This window comes from Dendrobates tinctorius, unplaced genomic scaffold, assembly GCF_039654945.1.
Source record: "Dendrobates tinctorius isolate UK_male_01 unplaced genomic scaffold, ASM3965494v1 ptg000209l, whole genome shotgun sequence".
NCBI lineage: Eukaryota > Metazoa > Chordata > Amphibia > Anura > Dendrobatidae > Dendrobates > Dendrobates tinctorius.
In genome coordinates this window covers 2,792,894-2,815,428 of record NW_027361876.1, presented here as the reverse complement: position 1 = coordinate 2,815,428, position 22,535 = coordinate 2,792,894, and the positions used below count along the sequence as shown (strand labels likewise).

The 22,535-nt window shown below is 43.0% G+C and overlaps 1 protein-coding gene across 1 annotated transcript in view; it reads right to left on the bottom strand.

Moving 5' to 3' along the window:
* Positions 1 to 22,535, bottom strand: part of SCAF11 (SR-related CTD associated factor 11) — a 160,619-nt gene that overhangs the window by 7,472 nt on the left and 130,612 nt on the right. Inside the window, exons 11-13 of the mRNA XM_073554244.1 lie at positions 9,066 to 11,927; positions 7,956 to 8,518; positions 722 to 943 (exon numbers count right to left, since the gene is read on the bottom strand). Of these exons, the coding sequence (XP_073410345.1) occupies positions 722 to 943; positions 7,956 to 8,518; positions 9,066 to 11,927 (3,647 nt within the window). The remainder of the gene's footprint in view (positions 1 to 721; positions 944 to 7,955; positions 8,519 to 9,065; positions 11,928 to 22,535) is intronic.

Below are 22,535 nucleotides of genomic sequence, written 5' to 3'. Positions count from 1 at the left end.
GTCGCAGCCCCCAGCTGAGAGCTTTGCCTGGCTATCAAAAATATGGGGGAACCAACGCAATTTTTTTTCTTATTTACAGCGCAGGCTGATTAATACTCCCATCAGCCACTCCTGCTCTCACTGTTATTAGCGTCAGCTGATGGTAGCAGTAGTGTGCTGCGCTAACATGTGGTAAACACACTGTTTGGCGAGCAGAACCCGAACAGTAACACGGACTTCCTGATGAAGTTAGTGTTCGGTGTCCGTGCCCGAACAGTAGGGGTTCGGTACGGACGCCGAACTTTACTGTTTGGGTTCGCCAGTCTCTATTCCTGATCTAAGAATCTTAGCTTTTAGTTGAGATGAATCTGTGCTGCACTTTATATACATGCTCAGTAGCGAGGCAGTGCTGTAGAGTCGGAGTCAGAAGTCAGGGATATTGAGTTGGAGGATCAGCTTACCAACTCCACAGCCCTGGTTAGAGGGTATCCAACTGAATATTAATGAAAAACAGTAGTTTAACCTGAACAGAAAAATGCAGAATTTTATTGGTACGGACCAGCAAGCTACGCTAGAAACTGTTAGCAAGTGGGCTAAAAATGATCCATGCGATATTAGAGCTGATTATTTTACACAAGATTCTCAAACTACTAGACCTCCACATATCTTTTGTGAACGAGAGGACCAAAGTAAATAAAACAAAAACAAATCACAAGATTGGAGAAATCACAGTTATGCTTACCTTTTCTTTTTTGGAGCTGTCTGCACTGGCTTCCACTGTCACACTTTGATTTCGCGTGATATATTTTACAGAAGAAGTGTATGAATTTTTGCTGTAACCAGATGTTGCCACACTGGCAGAATGTAGTCCTAGAGCAACCCCGATTGTTCCTTGGACTGATGATGGAGCAGGCAAGAGTGGTGCATTTACATTATTACTTACATAGCTAGCACCAGGCTTACTCTGTTAGAAAGTTAACATAATATCAAGGATTAAAATAAAAAAAAAAAACACAGTCACAAAACTAAAAACTTCACGTTATCAGCTATGTAAAGTACTATTCCTTTCCTGAAATTCCTTGAATAACTGTCTGGGCTTTAATTGTATTGTACAGCTGGCATCTGCTTATAACAGCTGCAATTAGTTACAGTTTTACCTCAAATTCTGGGGTCAAAAGCCAATGGTTAGAGAGAGGGGGCATCTGTCACCCATTAGCACCTCCACAATATGATAGCGGGAAACCAAAACTACAACTTAAAGGGAACCCGCCAAGTTTTAACCACCCCCCACCCTCCAACCATTAATATGATTGTACAGCTCATAAAAGGGATCCACTGGCTTATGTTTTTAAAGATTCAAAAGCACTGATTCATCAGCGAAAAATCACATTTTGAAGCATCTATCAGAACGATGCTACTGTGCAGGCGCCACCATCTTGAAGGAGCCTAATTGTTTTTTCGCTAACAAAATGGTGCCAAAAGATGTTCTGTGCAGGCACAGCCGGCGCCATCTTGACAGAGCCATTTTTTTTTTTTACTCTGTCACCGGTGGCGCCTGCACTGTAGTATCTATCGTGTTCCGAATGATGCTAATACAAAGGCGCGGCCGCCATTTTGACCAAGATAAATTTCTTTTAATTATACAAAAATTATAAATTATATATATCACAAAATCAAATGAAAATATGAATATTATAGATAGTACCATGCTACAGACGTACCCACTATTTACATGGGAAAAACGGAAGAGTAATACATATATATATATATATATTATATATATATACACACATATATACATACACACATACAGTGCCTACAAGTAGTATTCAACCCCCTGCAGATTTAGCAGGTTTACACATTCGGAATTAACTTGGCATTGTGACATTTGGACTGTAGATCAGCCTGGAAGTGTGAAATGCACTGCAGCAAATAAGAATGTTATTTCTTTGTTTAATTTTTTTTTAAATTGTGAAAAGTTTATTCAGAGGGTCATTTATTATTCAACCCCTCAAACCACCAGAATTCTGTTTGGTTCCCCTAAAGTATTAAGAAGTATTTCAGGCGCAAAGAACAATGAGCTTCACATGTTTGGATTAATTATCTCTTTTTCCAGCCTTTTCTGACTATTTAAGACCCTCCCCAAACTTGTGAACAGCACTCATACATGGTCAACATGGGAAAGACAAAGGAGCATTCTAAGGCCATCAGAGACAAGATCGTGGAGGGTCACAAGGCTGGCAAGGGGTACAAAACCCTTTCCAAGGAGTTGGGCCTACCTGTCTCCACTGTTGGGAGCATCATCCGGAAGTGGAAGGCTTATGGAACTACTGTTAGCCTTCCACGGCCTGGACAGCCTTTGAAAGTTTCCTCCCGTGCCGAGGCCAGGCTTGTCCAAAGAGTCAAGGCTAACCCAAGGACAACAAGGAAGGAGCTCCGGGAAGATCTCATGGCAGTGGGGACATTGGTTTCAGTCAATACCATAAGTAACGTACTCCACCGCAATGGTCTCCGTTCCAGACGAGCCCGTAAGGTACCTTTACTTTCAAAGCGTCATGTCAAGGCTCTTCTACAGTTTGCTCATGATCACTTGGAGGACTCTGAGACAGACTGGTTCAAGGTTCTCTGGTCTGATGAGACCAAGATCGAGATCTTTGGTGCCAACACGTTTGGAGACTGGATGGCACTGCATACGACCCCAAGAATACCATCCCTACAGTCAAGCATGGTGGTGGCAGCATCATGCTGTGGGGCTGTTTCTCAGCCAAGGGGCCTGGCCATCTGGTCCGCATCCATGGGAAGATGGATAGCACGGCCTACCTGGAGATTTTGGCCAAGAACCTCCGCTCCTCCATCAAGGATCTTAAGATGGGTCGTCATTTCATCTTCCAACAAGACAACGACCCAAAGCACACAGCCAACAAAACCAAGGCCTGGTTCAAGAGGCAAAAAATCAAGGTGTTGGAGTGGCCTAGTCAGTCTCCTGACCTTAACCCAATTGAAAACTTGTGGAAGGAGCACAAGATTAAAGTCCACATGAGACACCCAAAGAACCTAGATAACTTGGAGAAGATCTGCATGGAGGAGTGGGCCAAGATAACTCCAGAGACCTGTGCCGGCCTGATCAGGTCTTATAAAAGACGATTATTAGCTGTAATTGCAAACAAGGGTTATTCCACAAAATATTAAACCTAGGGGTTGAATAATAATTGACCCACACTTTTATGTTTAAAATTTATTAAAATTTAACTGAGCAACATAACTTTTTGGTTTGTAAGATTTATGCATCTGTTAATAAATCCTGCTCTTGTGTTAAGTTTGAAGGCTCTAACTTATTTGCATCTTATCAAACCTGCTAAATCTGCAGGGGGTTGAATACTACTTGTAGGCACTGTACATACATACACACATATACACACACACACAGTGATAACTCATCTGATTGCAAGTATTGCAGTTGTTAGAGAACACCACAGGATAAGCTTCATAGGAAAACTAAGATGTCAGTGATGGGGCTAGCTGCCATAGAAAGCCATTGGCTCCCCATTAACTTGTCACAAGGGTTTGGTGTATACGGAGATAGGTGCACAAACTGATAAGCCACTGGTATCGCATGACTTCAATGCTGCTGTCAGACTGATAATTGCATGTAAATTGATAAACAGCAGTCAGAGCAAACTCTGATTGCTTCTCTCATAGGCAAGCGCTGCCTTTATAATACAGTGTGCCCCAAAAATGTAATAGTAATTCATGGAATAGGAAAGGGCTAATAGCTGTCCAGTACAGACAACCTATCTTCAAGAAAGGTCACCAATATCAAATTGGAGGGGGTCCAAAAACCTGGCAGCCCCAATCAGCAGCAGCTGACCTATTAAAGTAAAGGAGAGATGAGCTGCAGCAAACAAGAAGTCTCTATCCTCTCCTGGATAAACCCCTATTAGGCTGTGTGCCCACGTTGCGTTTTTTTAAGCATTTCTGCAGCGTTTGTGCCGGATCAGACGCTGCAGAAACGCTTAAAAGAAGCTTCCAATTAAATTTAATGCATTTTTGGCTTTTTGTGCCAATGCATGCGTTTTTAAACACTCAGGAATCACTTAGCGTTTTTAGCCTTTTCCAATGTTCCCAGAAAACGGGCGTCAAAAAACACGCAAGAAACGCGTAGCAATAAAACGCGCGTTTTCTGTCAAGGGGATCAGTTTCCTGAGCGTTTAAAAACGCTAACGTGGGCACATAGCCTTAAAGTCTTACAATTTCAGTATTCTTGAAATTGCACTGCAGCTGCAATTTTCCCATAACAAAACTTTAGTCACAGCCATTAAAAAGGTAATAATGACAAGCTGGGAAGCCGTTCTAGCTTAGTATTTTCAGCATTTTTTACCAGCGTGCTGTACAAAAGAAAGTAAAATTAAAGGGAATGTATCATGCACAATATTAAGGCATTGTTCACACGTGGCATTTTTTCTGCAGCAAAACCTGATCTCTTGGCAGGAAAGAAGCTGCAGAAAAAAAGCAGGTTTTTCTTGATTTTTTGCGGCAGTTTTGACATGCTAGATTTGTCTCGTGCATAAAGATAAAGTTTGTGATTTAAATAAAAAATTAAAAAAAAGGTCCTATTCTATAGAATCAGGCTTTGGCAGAATAAACGCAGCAAAACCTGATACTTGCATTCGTGGTGCATTTTTTCAGCGGTTTTTTTTTTTTTACCACCCATTCATTTCAATGGGTGAAGAAAAAAAAAAACAAAAAAAAACAAAACACTAAACTAAGACATGCACCACTGTACAAAAAACATTCAAAGCACAAAATCCTGATGACAAAAAAACAAGCTGTGTTCATGAAATTTCTGAAGTCTCAGACTTTGCTGGTACTGTAAAGTGCAGCTGAAAATTAGCATTAAAAAACGCTGCAAAAACATCTAGTGTGAACTTAAAGGGGTTGTCCGGGCATTTCACATAATCTCAGTGCATATCTGGGCTACAGAATGCTGACAATGTGGCCAGTTTGCTAGATATGATCTCTTGCTTGTAAGAAAAACATCCAGGGGGGGGGGGTGTTCTGGCATTGAAATGAGAACTGGTCATTTCCTCCTCACTAATTTCACTTTCCATAGATCACTGTTCAGCGTGTGTCTGGGGGAGGAGCAGCTGGGTGGTCCTGCTCTCTGCACTGAGGCTGCTAGAGGGGGAGGATTTGTTACTGTGTGAGGCGGGATAGGTTTCTTCATGTGGTCGGGGAGGGCCTGTTGCTATGGAGGGTGGGGTTGTTGCTATAGAGGGCATGTTTTTAGTAGAGTAGGAGGAAACCACCAGTTCTCATTTCAATGCCAGAACACCCCCCCCCCAGGACGTTTTTCTTACAAGCAAGAGATGATATCTAGCAAACCCTGCAAACTGGTGACAGAAGGTAAATTACTTATTGTCAGCATTCTGCAGCCGAGATATGCACTGAGATTATGTGAAAAGCCCGGACAACCCCTTTAACCTTAATAGGCAAAAGACTTTTTTTTTTATAATCTTTTATTTACAGACTGTAGATACTTTTATTCTATTTGCTGTATGTCATTATTGGGTCGAGCATCTTCACTGAACTACTGTTGTAACAGAATTTACAGAAGTGCTTTATTTTAGCTTACATGAACCACAGGGAACAGAATGCAGAGTTTTCTACACATGATCTGTGAAGAGGTCACTGAGCAGAGAATGGGAGGTGAACTGTGACCATCAACTCTATGATGCATCTGTCAGTAGGATCCACCCTCCTAAGCAGTCTATATAGCTGAGTAATAGGATGCCTTCATATCCAGGAATCGATGTCTTATTTAAAGGGAACCTGTCAAGTGGTTTTTCCGCAATAAGCTGCGCCCACTGCCTTTCAGGGCTTATCTACAGCATTCTATAATGCTGTAGATAAGCCCCCGATCTAACCTGAAAGATGCAAAAAACAAGTTTTATTATACTCACCCGGGAGCGGTCCGGTCAGATGGGCATCGCAGGTCCAGGTCCGGCGCCTCCCATCTTCATATGTTGTCATGTTTCTTGCTTTGTGTCATGGCTCCTGTGCAGGCATACTGATCTGCTCTTTTTGAGGGAAGAGGAAAGTACTGAAGTGCGCAGGGCCTCTCTTACCTTTCCTCCCAGCGCCTGCCCACTGCAGTACTTTGCTTTGCCCTCAATAGGGCAGATCAGTAAGCCTGCATAGGAGCCGCGACACGAAGAGACGAGGATGACGACATCGCATGAAGATGGGAGGCACTGGACCCAGACCTGTGACGCCCATCAGACCGGACCGCCCCGGGGTGAGTATAATAAAATTTGTTTTTCTTATCTTTCAGGTTAGATCGGGGGTTTATCTACTGCATTCTAGAATGATGTAGATAAGACCCGAAAGACAATGGCTGCAGCTTATTGCAGAAAAACAATGTGACAGGTTCCCTTTAAGAGAAATCTATGCTTTTCTTATGTGTAAATGAGCTGTTCCAGGCTATGGGCTGGACCCTGATTGGCATGAGAATCTGACTCCAGAGATTATTTTAAATAAGTGGGTATTACCAGTAAAATGCTTTTCTGTGTTACTAATGTGAAATGTAATGCCTGCTCTCCTGATCTCTCTGCAGAGCAGTGTGTGAGTATTACAGAGATCTGCAGTTTCCTTTCAGTACTTTAGCTTCCATTTCACAGGCAATAAATGTAATACAGCAGAGCTGTGATAGCTGCAGCCATGTTTTTAAGACAACAAAGTTCAGTTCTACTGTACTCTGCTAGTAACTTGTTACACTGGTAACGTCTGCTTTTATTTAAAACTAGCTGAAGAGCCCGGCGCTGCCCGGGTATAGCAACTAACTGTGGTTAGTTATAACAAATTATAATTATCCTTCATCCCATAGTCCAGTGCCCATATACCCATCATAAATATCCACCATCCCATAGGCCCGAGCCCATATACCCATCATACATATCCTCCATCCCATAGTCGAGTGCCCATATACCCACACATCCTCCATCCCATAGTCCCATGCCCATATACCCATCATACATATTCTCCATCCCATAGTCCCATGCCCATAGTCCCATGCCCATATACCGATCATACATATTCGCCATCCCAGTCGAGTGCCCATATACCCATCACACATCCTCCATCCCATAATCCCGTGCCCATATACCCATTATGACATCACCATGGCAACCGTTATGACATAACAGTCACCATTGCAACCTATTAAGATATCATCGTCACCATGGCAACCATTGTGACATCATAATGAGGGTCGGGGCTTGATATGCACACACTTTTTCCACATTATGTAGATAGGGGCAAAATTGTTTGGTGAATTGGAACGCGCGGGGTTAAAATTTCACATCACAACATAGCTTATGACGCTCTCGGGGTCCAGACGTGTGACTGTGCCAAATTTTGTGGCTGTAGTTGCGACGGTGCGGATGCCAATCCCGGACATACACACATACATACATACATACACACACACACACACATACATACATTCACACACATACATTGAGCTTTATATATTAGACAAGGTCTGGAGGCAGATCAGTACCTGGCTCATAGCCTGAAACAGCTCATTTAAATAAGAAAAACATGTTTATTTCCAGAATAAGACATCGGATTGCAGATAACAAGGTATACATTTTATTGAACTTCCCATTACCTACATGGTCATACACGGTTTAGGAGGGCTGAGCTTACTGATAGATTGATCCCTGATGACACATTCCCTTATAGTATGCGTCTAATTAACAAAAAGCAATTAGAAATTGTTCAACCAAACGGAAAACAAAAAGGTGAACTAATTATTTTGGTTTTGACAGTGCTACAAAGGTCAGTCCAAGAATTCAATAACCCATTAGTTTATAATTCAGCCTGGCCCAAAACGTAACAAATGAATATAGATGTTTGTGAAAGAAACCTGTAGCACAAGAACCATAATAGAACAAGTATATACAAATAAAAGGTACCTGCAGAGGTTTTGCATCTTGTGGTGGAGCAATATAACTGATCTGCTGGGCTGGAGGAGGTGGTGGTGGTGGTGGAGGTAATCCCTGAGGCACACTAGATGGTGCAGACATCTGAACTACAGGTAGTGCTGGGTGGAGATGAATAGGAGGAAGTTGTGGATGAAGATTATAAGGATTGTGTTGGATGTTCACCAAGGGAGGGTGAACACCCACTGAATAGGGGAACATATTCAATGGCTGAGGGGGTGCAGGAATACTCATTGGTTGAGGGGGTGCAGACATATTCATTGGTTGAGATGCAGCAATATTCATTGGTTGAGGGGGTGCAGGAATATTCATTGGTTGAGGGGGTGCAGGAATATTCATTGGTTGAGGGGGTGCAGCAATATTCATTGGTTGAGGGGGTGCAGCAATATTCATTGGTTGAGGGGGTGCAGCAATATTCATTGGTTGAGGGGGAGCAGCAACTGGTTGCTGCACAATATTCATTTGAGTCTGCACCATGTTGACAGAGACTGGAGTACTTTCATTTTGTTGACTAGCTTGATCTGTAGCCGCCTGATCTGTTTTTTAAAAAACAAAATTTGATTTAAATATAGCGTATTTCAACCAGAGTTTATTCATGAAAACCAACTACCGAAAGAACTAGACAGATATTTCGAGCCACATACAAACTAGTCTCTCCATAACAAAACAAAAACAAACAAACAAAAAAAACCACATGAAAACAAATTCAAGACTTCACTAGTGGTGCGTTGTATTGAACTCTAACTTCTCTTACAATCCTTAAAGGGAAATCAAGCTCCATTCATTTCTGAGGTGAGCAAAGACGATGACATCATGGCTACAGATCTGCCTTTTTTTGTGCAAGATTATTCGTGATCGCACACACATGCTATGTGAGCCTGAAATCACCATGTGAGACATGCCATCACCAGCCTTTTTCACCTCATGATACAGAGGTGAGTAGAGACAGATTATAGCTTAAACACTTGATTCTAAAAGTTAGGAAATACAAGGTATTTTTCTGGTCTCCACACTGTAGCAAGATACCGTACCTTCAAATCAAGTATATTTTAACCAAAAATATAATCTATTAAATCAACAAACCTTGATCTTGAGTCTCTTCTTGTTTAGGCCATACTCCTCCTTGAGAACCTGTGGTGCTCTTTCCTCGCTTCGAGTAGTAATTTTGCACATCAGCAGGAAGGGTTTTTCGAACAGCCCAACTTGATGCAGAAGACCAACCAGATCGATCGACAGCGGAGTCAAACATATCTTCATATTTAGGTTTATTTTTGCTTTCCAAAATCCTTGAACATTCTGGCCCTTGAGTAGCCGAATTACCTGAGTACGGCTGTCTATTGTTCCAATTATTCTCATGTTGCTCTCCATAATTAAATCCACCTCTAAAACCCCCTCGACCACGTCCACCCCGACTTCTAGGAGAGTTCCAGTCCATGTTTACGTTTCTGTTCCATGAATCCCCTGAACCATACTGCCCATCGTCCCAATGGTAACCTCTTCCTCTGTTACCTCCTCTACCTCTGTCACCCCTACTTCTATTCTCTCCCCTTCCCCTAAAATCACCTCTTCCTCTACCTCTGTCTCCTCTTCCTCTGGGGTCCCCCCATCCTCGTTCCCATCTTCCTCTGCCTTCTCCCCTCATCCAGGTATCGCCTCTTCCTCTGCTGTCTACAGATTTTATCCTTTCTACTACCCAATCAGGGTAATCATTTTTGTTGTCCGGATATGCGTCAGCATAATCTCTTGCTTCATATTTATCAATTCTGAAATGTTCATGTTTATCAGGTTCATTTCTTCTATATTTTTCACTTCCCCAGGGACTTCTCCAATTTTCATTTGAACGCCGCTCTTTCCATGGTGGGGATCCACAATCTTTTTCGTTTCTATCAACTGTAACAATTCTATTTTTGTATCTGGTACAAGATCCAGACCTTGATCGTGATCTGCTTTTAGATCTAGAATGCTTACTTCTAGATCTTGAATGTCTGTTTCTTGACTGGGAATGTCTGCTCCTAGATCGTGAATGCCTTTTATGGTGTCTGTCTCTGCTCCTCCCTTTCCATTGAGCCCCATGACCGCGTTCCCCATCTTTGTCTCTACTGGGTGAGCTAGATTTACGTTTTAAAGGAGAGTCTTTAGTTTTAGAAGGCGACAATGATCTTTGCCTTTCTTTAACATCATTTTTACTAGGTGACCAGGTTGTTGATGGAGAATGAAATCTAGATTTTCTTGTCCGCGATTCCTTTTTGGAAGCATCCTCAGTAGGTAAAGGCTGTTTTGAAGGAGACGCTTTTTTTTCAGCCAAATTATCAGTTTCAGTTGGTTCAATAATTTTCACAGATTGCTCAACTTCTGAATCATTTAGATTACTACATAATGAATCACACTCCATTGCTACTGGTTCAGTTTTGTCATCACAGGAAGTCTTCTGCTGGTCATTTTTTAAATTTGTTTTTCGATCAGTATCATTTATTTGACCATCCCCTAAAGTAGGACTGCGTAATTCTTCCTTGCATAAAATATTCCCACAAATATCTATATTACTAGATAATTCGTCAGCAGACTTTTTTGATAATTCCAGTGATTTCTCCGATTGTTCTGTTAGTAAAGTAGAGCTTTCTGAAGTGTGTTGATTGTTTAACTCAGAAGTCATACTTGTTTTAGCATCTTGGGTCCCAGTGCACTCTTCCTGGTTTTCTGCCTGCAAACTTACTTCTAAAACTTTTTCCAACTCCTCTTGTTTGTGCACACTTTTTAAAGACTCATCAGGCCTAAAGTTTTGTATGCCTTCAGGTTTCTGGATACTTTGTTCTTTGTTAACAGGGGATGTTGTGGCATTGTCCAAATCATACCGTTTTACCAATTCGGGTGGAAGCATAGACTCTGTGGAGCTTGATTCCACACTTTGAAAATGGCTTTCATTTGACTGCAGTTGTTGGCTGGGGTGCAAGTGATTCTCTGCACTAATATCAATCTCATCAGATGTTGGCGACTCCGGAATATATTTTACAGGAGACTTAATTTCTGTAGGAGAAGAAGGCAAAGATGCAGATTCCTCAATATTGCACGGTTCTACTTTATCACAAGTCAAAGGTGGCAATTCTGTATGATCAGAAATTATGTGCTTTTCTGATTGTGGAGAGGAGTTAGACCTGTCTTCATCTGAAACTTTCAGATTCTCAGACAACAAAGAGGGTTCTGCTTCAATGTCCAACTGATCTTCTGTTGAATTTACACCGCTTATCTCCTTTGCAGATCTTTGGAAATCTACATGACTGTCCTCCAAATCAGTCTGACCATTTCTGAAAACTGGAGAAGATGGGTGTTCTTCATTAAATTCGTGCTTGTTATGAAAATCAGGACTAGTCGCCTGTTCCTTATCAATAGACTGCACAGCGTGTGCAGGTGAGGAATCTAGCATAAGTTTCTCCTCAGAATGTTTAAGAGGTGAGGACATATCTGTATGTTCGTCATCTTTTGCAATGCTATTGTTGGGAGACAAATTTAGTTTACTCAGTTCTGTCTCTGACAGATTATCATCTGACAGTTTACATTTTTTTTCCTGCTCTGCCTCACTTTCAGAATCATTATCTTTAGATTCAGCTTGATACGGTGTTGCGGAGCAGATTCTTTTTCTAGTCCGAGAGCCCTTCTTAGGAGCTTGTTTTTGTTGTTTTGAAGACTGTTTACCAGAGTGTTCCGATGGGGACGTGTTTGTAGTATTAGTAGCATTATGACCTGGTGTATCGTGATCCGAGCTACTGGATTTTGGGGAGCTCTGAAGGTTGCTAGTATCAGATTTGCTATTTCGTGTCGATCTCCGTCTAGTGCTGGTTTGTACTGATTTTTTTCTCGTTCCTCTGCTGGTTGATGTGCCAGACGCAGCTTGCTTTTTTTCATTGCCGTCACGTCCACCAGTGTGAGCACACACTCTGGTTGAAGAACCTACAGCCAAATATAAAACAGATGGCATAATTAAAGGAATTGCACACTTAATTTTGTGGTCTTGCTAATGCATGAATAACATCCATTTAGCGGACATAAAAATGTAATTTATGTACAAAACTGTAACAGTATACCATTGTGCTAGAAAATATACCGTATTTGTATTTTTTACATAGAAGAGTTGTGCAAGTCAGCATCTAAATAAAAAAAAAAGTCTTTATAGATCTAGCCAGACGCGCTTTTCTGCTCCAAACATTCTTACAATTCCTGCCCTGAGCCAAAACTATACACAATAAAGGAAGTCAGACAGCGTATTTAACGGACAATCCCCGCAACGATCTGGTAGTCAGCTCTTCCGACCAGAGCGTGGCAGCGGTCTTGATTTTTTTCTCCCTTTACAGTTTACCAATTAGGTTAAATAAGGTTATATTTTGATAGATCAGGCTAACAGATGCAGCGATACAATTTTTTTTAATGGCGAAAGAGGAAGGGTTGTGATTCAAATATATTAGATAAATAGATTGATAGGGGGTTGTGGAACAGCACCACTTAATTTCAGGCCATAAGACAAGTGTCCAATCTGTTCCAGAATATGAAGCATAAAAAAGGCAGCACTCCAATTCAAATGCAAAATTGAAAAAAAGTGTACTTTACTAAGCCCAAATGCCATACAGAGTGGGGTAAATACGTATTTGATACACTGACGATTTTGCAAGTTTTCCCATCTACAAAGAATGGGGTGGATTGTATTTTTTTATCGTAGGTACACTTCAATATTGAGAGACTTCTTTAAAAAAATATCCAGAAAAATCACATTGTAAGAGTTTTACATAATTAATTTGGTTTTATTGCATGAAATAAGTATTTGATATAATAGAAAAGTAGAACTTCGTATTTGGCACTGAAACCTTTGTTAGCGATTGCGGAGGTGAGACGATGCCTGTAGTTCTTGACCAAGTTTGCAAACACTGCAACAAGGATTTTAGCCCACTCCTCCATGCAGATCTTCTCCAGATCTTTCAGGTTTCTTTGCTGTCACAGGGCAAGATTGAAATTCAGCTCCCTCCAAAGATTTTCTATTGGTTTCAGGTCTGGAGGCTGGCCAGACCACGCAAGGACCTTGAAATGCATCTTACGGAGTCACTCCTTAGTTGCTCTGGCTGGGAGTTTCGGGTCATTGCCATGCGGGTAGACCCAGACACGATTCATCTTAATTAGAGGGAAGGAGGTTGTTGGACAAAACCTCACGATACATGACCCCATTCACCCTCCCTTCCATATGGAACAGTTGGCGTGTTCCCTTGCAGAAAAGCACCCCCAAAGTATGTTTTCCTCACCATGCTTCACGGTTAGGACTGTGTGCTTTTAGTTGTACTCATCTTTCTTTAAAACACAGCAAATGGAGTGGATACCAAAAAGTTCTATTTTGGCCTCATCTGACCACCTGACCTTCTACTATGGATCATTCAGATGGTCATTGGTGAACTTCCAAATAGGTATGGACATGTGCTAGTGTGGGCAGGGGGGACCTTGCGTGCCCTGCAGTTTTTTAATCCATGATGGCGTAGTATGTTAATAACAGTAATGTTTGAGACTGTGGTCATTGACTAGGTCTTCCTGTGTAGGTCTAGGATGATTCAGGAGCTCTCTCTGTACCATCCTTACCCCCACGAGGTGAGATATTGCATGGAGCCCCAGACCGAGGAAGATACACAGTCATCTTGTGTTTCTTGCATTTTCTAATAATTGTGCCAACAGTTGTTGCCTTCTCACCAAGCTGCTTGACTAATGTCCTAAAAAAACATATCCAAAACGGATATCAAGAATGTATGAAAGAAGGATTGTATCTTAAAAAAAAAAAAAATCAATTTACTAGCCAATATTAAAACAATACATATTATGAGTGCTCACAGATCAATCAGAAACGGTTGGGAACCAACAGTCAGCCAAATCAAAAAAAAAAAAAAAAAAAATAAAAAAAAAATAAAATAATATATATATATATATATATATATATATATATATATATATATATATATACACACAACGTTAGGTGGTATAAAAACTCATATATACCTCATATCAATGACTGCTCATGATTTTCCTTATTGAAATATTGCACACATTTGTAAACAAATTTAATATAAAGCAGCTGAATCATGTAAAGTGTACTGAAATGTCAAATAAGACCCCTGACCGCTGCAAATGACAAAGTGTCTATATGCAGCCAAAACATGGGTATTACATACCTGGTAATGTGTTTGTTCGTGAGACATGACGGCACCACAAGAGAGGGGATCCACCCAATGAGGACAGGAAACCTTCAAGATAAAAGGGGCGGCTCCTCTCTCCGCATCAGTTGTTTTACAGAGCATGAGAGGAACTCCGCAGGTTAGTGTACATATAAATAATACATCCTTTACACTACTAAACTTCCGACACCCAAGGGAGTGTATAATGCTAATAATGCACCCAACTAATGATGTGATCAATAGGGAGGGAATATAAGGGTGCCGTCATGTCTCATGAAAAAACACATTACCAGGTATGTAATACCCGTGTTTTTCCATTCTACATGACGGCACCACGAGAGAGTTACAGAGATTTATATTCTCTTAGGGAGGGATCACTGCTTGTATCACTTCTCCCAAATATGAGATCAGAGGTAGCAAATAGGTTTAACCTATAATGTCTGACAAAGGTAGACGGAGAGGACCAAGTGGCCGCTTTACTGAATTGGTAAATGGGAGCGTCTGCTCTCTCCGTCCAGGAAGTCATCACAGCCCTCGTGGAGTGGGCTTTTAGGTCTTCTGGAATAGCCCTGCCTGCACGGTTATCTGCTGGCATAATGACCTTTCTCACTCATCTAGCTATAGTTTGTCTAGAGGCTTTTAAGGTCCCTCCTTGCCGCTTGGATTGAGACAAATAATGCCCCCTGTTTTCTCCAAGGTCTCGTTACCTCCAAATACTGAAGGAGACATCTCCTCATATCTAGGCCATGAAGCCTCTCCTCCTTCTGGTTGTTAGGGTCAGGACAAAAGAGATGGTAAGGTTATCTCCTGAGCCCTATGGAATTTTGATATCACCTTGAGAAGGTATGCTGGATCTAATTTTTAACACAACTCTCATCTATGGCCTGAGTGTAGGGAGGGTCTTGATGATAATGCGAGTAACTCCTCAACCTACTGGCTGACACGAGCGCCTTTAATAAGGCTGTTTAGTGTTCGAATCCCTATCTAATGTTGTGGAACCAAAGAAGACAGGACTAAATTTAGATGCCAAGGAGGAGGAGTAGAGGACGGACAGTCAGCTCTAGTACAGGCCTGGATAAACCTGGCCACCCACCTATTGTTTGTCAGGTCGCAGCTGAATAAGGCTGAGACGTGTACTTTGAGGGTACCGACAGCTAACCCCAATCCTAAACCTTTCTGCAGAAAATTCCAGTATTGCCACTATCGGGACTTTCCCTTCCCATATTGGGTCTGAGGTAGATAAGAATTTTCACATATCTTACTACAAATATTTTTTTGTAGTCACTGGTTTTCAGCTACTGAGTAAGGTGGATATTAACGCTACTGAGAATCCCTTTTCCTCTAGTAGTGACCTTTTAAATTTCAGGCTGTCAACTGCAGCCCAGATCTCTGAGGGACGCTGTTAGAGGGTCCTAGACCTCTGTCACTGACATTACTCTCAGCCAATAGAACCATGGCCTTATCGACCAAAAAAAGGGCTATCAAAATCACTCTGGCTCTGTCCTCACTGATCTTCCTCAGAACTGCTGGTATGAGGCATATTGGAGGGAAGGCATACAGGAGACCTAATGTCCACTCTATCCTGAAGGCATCTACTACCAATAGTCTGTCCGCTGGACTTAGGGAGCAGAATTTCTGAAACTTCCTGTTGGCTTTTTTGAGACAGAGAGATCTATACTGGGATTTTCCCATATGTGTCCTATCCGTTGAAAAACGGATTCTTTTTGGTACTATTTTCCTTGCCTCAAGTGGTTCCTGCTCAGTCTGCCTTCAGGTTGTCTATACCTTGGATATGCAGGGCCGATAATGAGAGGGACTGGTGTTCTGCCAGAGTCATGATCCGGCCTCAAGCTGTTTAGCGGAGGCCCTTTGACCAGAGTAGTCACCTTCAGCCTGAAAGGCCAGTGATTATCTGCCTCAAGGACTGAGAACGGGTGTCTCCCTGGTGGTTTACCTATGCAACCACTGCTTAGTTGTCCTGATAGGACTCTCACGTGGTGTCCACTTTAAGTGTGGTAACAATTCCTCTGGCGTTTTTTCGATTGTTAGAAGTTCTCAATCGTTCAAGGATAGATTCTTTTCCTCCTGGGCCCAGGGATTCTGGAGCCATAATGTGTCTAGGTGGGCTCCCCACCGCCAAGGACTAGTGTCCGTTGTGACCACTTTGGAGGCAGTGTGTGTGCGCGCGCCTGGTAATCCCCTCAGAGAGGACTATCTGTAACCACCACCTGAGTGACTGGAGTACAGAGTCCGGAAGGGTGAGCTTTTGCTCTAACCTTCCCTGCAGTTCCCTGTTGTTCTGCAACACACACCTTTACAGTTCCTTTTTGTGGAACTGGGCCCATTTCACTGTTGGCATGCAGGAGGTGAGGGACTCCAACACCAACATGGTCCTCCACACAGCTATCTCTGGCTTTTTTTTTTTATCTCCCTTGTCTTCCTCTGGGAGGTGATGCTCCTGCTCCACTGAGTTCATTATTAACCTCAAAAATTTCTAGATCATTGCTGGTTCCAGTTTGGATTTTTTTTTTTTTTTTTTTTTCAGGTCCAGCTGCCATCCTAACATCTATAGTGTTTTCATCACTATTCTGACTTGATCTTGATAGTAAGGGAGATTTCTTCCCTATTATCAAGAAGTTGTCCCGATAGGGTATCAGAGCATCTTTCCCTATGAGGTGCGCTGTGATTTCTGCGATTAGCCTTGTGAAGACTTGAGGGCTATCACTACTGTACAGGGCAGGGCCCTGTATTGAAAGTGACACTACTGAGACCCATCCGGACTGTCACTCGGAGACGTATATGGCCTTATTGCCGGATCTGGTGATAAGTGTTCATGAGATCTCGGAACTGTTAGATAACATTCGAGGAAGGAGGAATTCTACTGCTGGCCTTATCGTCTCCACCGGGATTATCAGATACCTATTGAGGTCTTTTCAGAATTATAATTGACCTCCAGGAACTTATCTGGGGCTTCTATGGAAATCTTTTCCAGGACATGTTTGTGTAGGAGTGAGGTTGTTTCCCCTTCCAGACCGTCTTTCTTTGAGAGGATTGCATATGTCCTCTTGGAAGCCAGTGGTGGAACCTTAACTCCAGATGTGATCCCACAATTTGCCAGATCCAGGTGTTGGACGAGAACCTCTTCCAAGCTGGGAGGAAGTGCACCTGAGAATGCCTGTCACTGGAAGGGTTTTTTGGTGTCTTTGGAGGGTTTGCTAAAATAGAAGCCTCTCCCACCTATGGATCGTTTGTCAGAGCCGTTTCTGTCTCGATCCTTATATTACCATCTCCTGGATTTCCGGCCATTCCGAAAGGAGCGCCGAAAGAGGCCTGAAGATGGCTGTCTTTTGGGAAAATTTTCTTTTTTGTTGTCGGTTTTCCCTCATACGTCATCCAATGTCTGACCAAAATAGTAAATTTCCTTCACACGGTAAAGAGCAGAGTTACATCTTTGCCTGTGTGTCCCCCAGCCAGCATTTAAGCCATCCTGCACAGCGTCCTATATTAGCTAAAGTTCTTTGTGCTTGCGGGCTGGTCTCCCCTTTCGGTCCCAGCCCAGCCTCAAGCTGCATTGTGGACGCCACCTGACGTATGCAGTCACGCTCAGCCTAGAATGGCCGGTGGCCTAATTTGCTGTATAGCTTTGCTGAGTCCTGCTGAAGTTTCAGCTAGGAATACTGCCACTGCTCTTATATAGTGCCTCTAGGATAGTCTCCCTGGGGATTCTTTGCTCTAGCTGATCCTCTAGGTTATTGATCCATATCTTAAAGGATCTAACCACACCAGTGGCCGCGATGGCCGGTCTAAGTGTTTCAGCTGAGGTCTCCCAGGCTGTTTTAAGACAATTATCTGTCTTTCTACCAGAGGTTCTTTCAGGGAACCTAAATCCTTTAAGGAGCAGGGAGGACTTTCCGGCGACCTTTGATATCGCTACATCAATTTCGAAGCCCCATCCCAGGATGAGGATGCCTCTTCATCAAAAGGGTACCTCCTTTACAGGGAATTATGGGACTTCCTCTCTGGTTTTTCCCATTCCCTTTTAATGAGTTATGGCCAAAAATAGGGAAGACTTTACATTTTTCCTCATAGCAAGCTTGCCGAACATAAGTTCTATGGCTTTTGCATCTACCAGCCCCACGGTAGGTCAGACTACTTTAATAAGCTTGTCCGTACTGTATCCTCTACTAGGAACGTATCTTTCTCATCTGAGCTACCTTCTCAGTAGCGAGATTTAACAGAGGCCTCCTCTGATCCCTATGTCTTCCTGAGGGATCAATGTGGGGCTGGTCTATCCCTTGCTTTGCTATCCATGTTTGATGACTGCAAAGCCCTTCCTGATTGTAGACTTCTGACAATCTGGGATCTCCAGTTCTCAGTAGAGCGGGTGTCTCTTCCGCTACTGTTCTAAGGCTGGTTTCAAAAAACGCACGCAAAACCGCACGGTGCGCAGCGCAAAAAAAACGCAAGTGTGAAAGTAGCCTAACAGTACAGGTCTGACAACCCCTTATTCCTAAGTGACTTTTTTTTTTTTTACATAAGGAATATTCCTTATTCCTAGTTTTTAATTTACCCCTTTTTAGGGACCTCCAATGCTGTACCTCACCAATGTATGTAAGAAGAGGGGAGAGAGGACAGACATTATCGTACTGGACTTTCTCGACGTTCACTCACCACTTGGACGCTTCACAAGACGGGTACCGGATCTGGAGGCTGACTGGTCTGTACACGACTCCCATCGGGTCTGTGGACCCCTCCTTGTTAACACCATGACGATCCTCCCGTACGCTGTCCGAGCGGCTTCCACTGTAGTTATGGCGCGTCTGGCTCCTCTCATCTGAGTGAGATCGCTGACGTGGCTGTAAGTGCTCTGGCAAAAAAGGCTCTCAATCTTAAGTTAGCTGCTGCCGCTTTCAGATGAGAACAGTCACATTCTACCTAGAATGGTTGGTGACCCCTGCCAGCACTTCTGACAGCATTACTCTTTTTTTTTTAACTAACTGATCACCTGGTTGATCCTGCACCTGCTGGTCACCTGCGCTTCCTGGATGTTATCCTCATGCGCACTACATCCAACTTGTTTGCACCCCCAGTAACCACTACTGGTGTGCGCTGATCTCCTCCCCATGCATGCCCCGGAGCGCGCGCGCTACCTTTCTACGCTTGGGGAGTCTTTCTGGCCAGTTCCTGGTGCGCATCTCTGTCCTGCCACTATCGGGTGCGTCACTTCCGGTGCGCACCCGGGCTCCCGGCGTTCTTCTGACGCCCGGCCGCAATGACACCCGGCACCGCTGCCCCTTCCCTACCTGGACCTGCCCGGAGGGGGCGATAACACCACCACCCCTGGCTACCAAGACGCCCAGTCACCTCCACCTCCTCCAAACCTGTGGTGGATTTTACCTGGAGGGAGTGATCACACTGCTGACCACCACTGTTCTGCAGGTACTGCTTCTTTATGGCCCAAACGGTGACCGGCATCCTGGGCTCAACAGGGAGCGATTCTGAGAGGGTCCTCCAAGGAGTCTTACCTCTGCCCGGGCACCGATGTGCTTCACGGGCTGCATGGCCACCACACGTCAACAGGGAGGGAGCACAAAAGTTGCCTCCGTGGACTTCTATGGGGTATGTCGGCATCTGGGAGGGTACACCCAATGTGTTCTCCGAGGCATCAAACTTCACCCGGGCAATTGCCTCGTGGGCTGTGGCCATGCACTCCCTCAGGGGGGGCATAGGAATATATGGCCCCCGAGGAGACTACCAGTACCTGGCGACGGGTTTAGCAGACCGGTGCATGCCAGTAATCACCCGACGCAGGCATCCTCCTCTTTCTTCCAGAATCTTCAAGGTTTTCATCTTGAGGGTTCCCCATCGAGGACAGGAAACCAACTGATGCGGAGAGAGGAGCCACCCCTTTTATCTTGAAGGTTTCCTGTCCGCATTGGGTGGATCCCCTCTCTCGTGGTGCAGTCATCTAGAATGGAAAAAGTTACATCATGGCGCCTGACGGCTGCTAACAATAAAGTGTCTATGTGCAAACAGAGAGCCAAACTCATGTCACTATGAGGATGGGAGTAATTAATGCAACGAGAGATAATCTCCCACCATAAATATGCAAAGCGTATGTAATTACCTGTGATGCTGTGTCGGGACCCACACCGCTTCCCCCGACGCGCGTTTCGGCGTTCCTTTTTCAAAAAGGAAACACCGAAACGCACGTCAGGGGACGCGGTGTGGGTCCCGACAGCATCACAGGTAATTACATACGCTTTGCATATTTATGGTGGGAGATTCTCTTGTTGCATTAATTATATCCTCATAGTGACATGAGTTTGGCTCTCGGTTTGCACATAGACACTTTATTGTTAGCAGCCGTCAGGCGCCATAATGTAACTTTTGTCTGCATATAGACACTTTGTCATTTGCAGCGGTCAGGGGTCTTATTTGACATTTCAGTACACTTTAAATGATTCAGCTGCTTTTTATTAAATTTGTTTACAAATGTGAGCAATATTTCAATAAGGAAAACCATGAGCAGTCATTGATATGAGGTATATACACTCACTGGCCACTTTATTAGGTACACCTGTCCAACTGTGTGTTAAGACTTAATTTCTAATCAGCCAATCACATGGCGGCAACTCAGTGCATTTAGGCATGTAGACATGGTCAAGACAATCTCCTGCAGTTCAAACCGAGCATCAGTATGGGGAAGAAAGGTGATTTGAGTGCCTTTGAACGTGGCATGATTGTTGGTGCCAGAAGGGCTGGTCTGAGTATTTCAGAAACTGCTGATCTACTGGGATTTTCACACACAACCATCTCTAGGGTTTACAGAGAATGGTCCGAAAAAGAAAAAAAATCCAGTGAGCGGCAGTTCTGTGGCCGGAAATGCCTTGTTGATGCCAGAGGTCAGAGGAGAATGGGCATACTGGTTCGAGCTGATAGAAAGGCAACAGTGACTCAAATTGCCACCCGTTACAACCAAGGTAGGCAGAAGAGCATCTCTGAACGCACAGTGCGTCGAACTTTGAGGCAGATGGGCTACAGCAGCAGAAGACCACACTGGGTACCACTCCTCTCAGCTAAGAACAGGCATCTGATGGCTACTTTCAGCAGGATAATGCGCCATGTCATAAAGCTCGAATCATCTCAGATTGGTTTCTTGAACATGACAATGAGTTCACTGTACTCAAATGGCCTCCTCAGTCACCAGATCTCAATCCAATAGAGCATCTTTGGGATGTGGTGGAACGGGAGATTCGCATCAGGGATGTGCAGCCGACAAATCTGCGCCAACTGTGTGATGCCATCATGTCAATATGGTCCAAAATCTCTGAGGAATGCTTCCAGCACCTTGTTGAATCTCTGCCACGAAGAATTGAGGCAGTTCTGAAGGCAAAAGGGGGTCCAACCCGTTACTAGCATGGTTTACCTAATAAAGTGGCCAGTGAGTGTGTATATATATATATATATATATATATATATATATATGAGTTTTTAATACCACCTAACGTTACATATATATAATAATTTTTGATCTGGCTGACTGTGTTGGTTCCCAACCGTTTCTGATTGATCTGTGAGCACTCATAATATGTATTGTTTTAATATTGGCTAATAAATTGATTTTTTAAGATACAATCCTTCTTTCATACATTCTTGATATCCGTTTTGGATATGGTTGTTTTGATGTTTACGTGGAATGTGACAACTTGATGAGGTCAAGGACTATTATGTTTAAATATCTGACTAATGTCCTGTAGACCATTACTTTGTGTCTACAATTTTGTCCCAGGTGTTCTTAGCTCTTTGTTCTTGGCCATGGTGGAGAAGTTGGAGTGTGATTGATTGTGTGGACAGGTGTGTTTTATACAAGTAATGAGTTCAAACAGGTGCCATTAATACAGGTAATGAGTGCTGAGTAGGAGGGCTTCTTAAAGACAAACTAACAGGTCTGTGAAAGCCAGAATTCTTGTTGGTTGGTAGGTAATCAAATTATATCATGCAATAATTTATTTAAAAATCATAAAATGTGATTGTCTGTTTTTTATTTTTAGATTCTGTCTTACAGTTGAAGTGTACCTACGATAAAAATTTACAGACCTCCCAATGCTTTGTAGATGAGAAAACTTGCAAAATCAGGAGTGTATCAAATATATACAGGTGCGTGTCAAAAAAATTAGAATATCAAAAAATTTTTATTTCAGTTCTTTAATACAAAAAGTGAAACTCAGTAGTTATAGCGTGATCTATTTCAAATGTTTATTTCAGTTAATGTTGATTATGGCTTACAGCCAATGAAAAGCTAAAAGTCATTATCTCAGTAAATTAAAATAACCATAAAACACCTGCAAAGGCT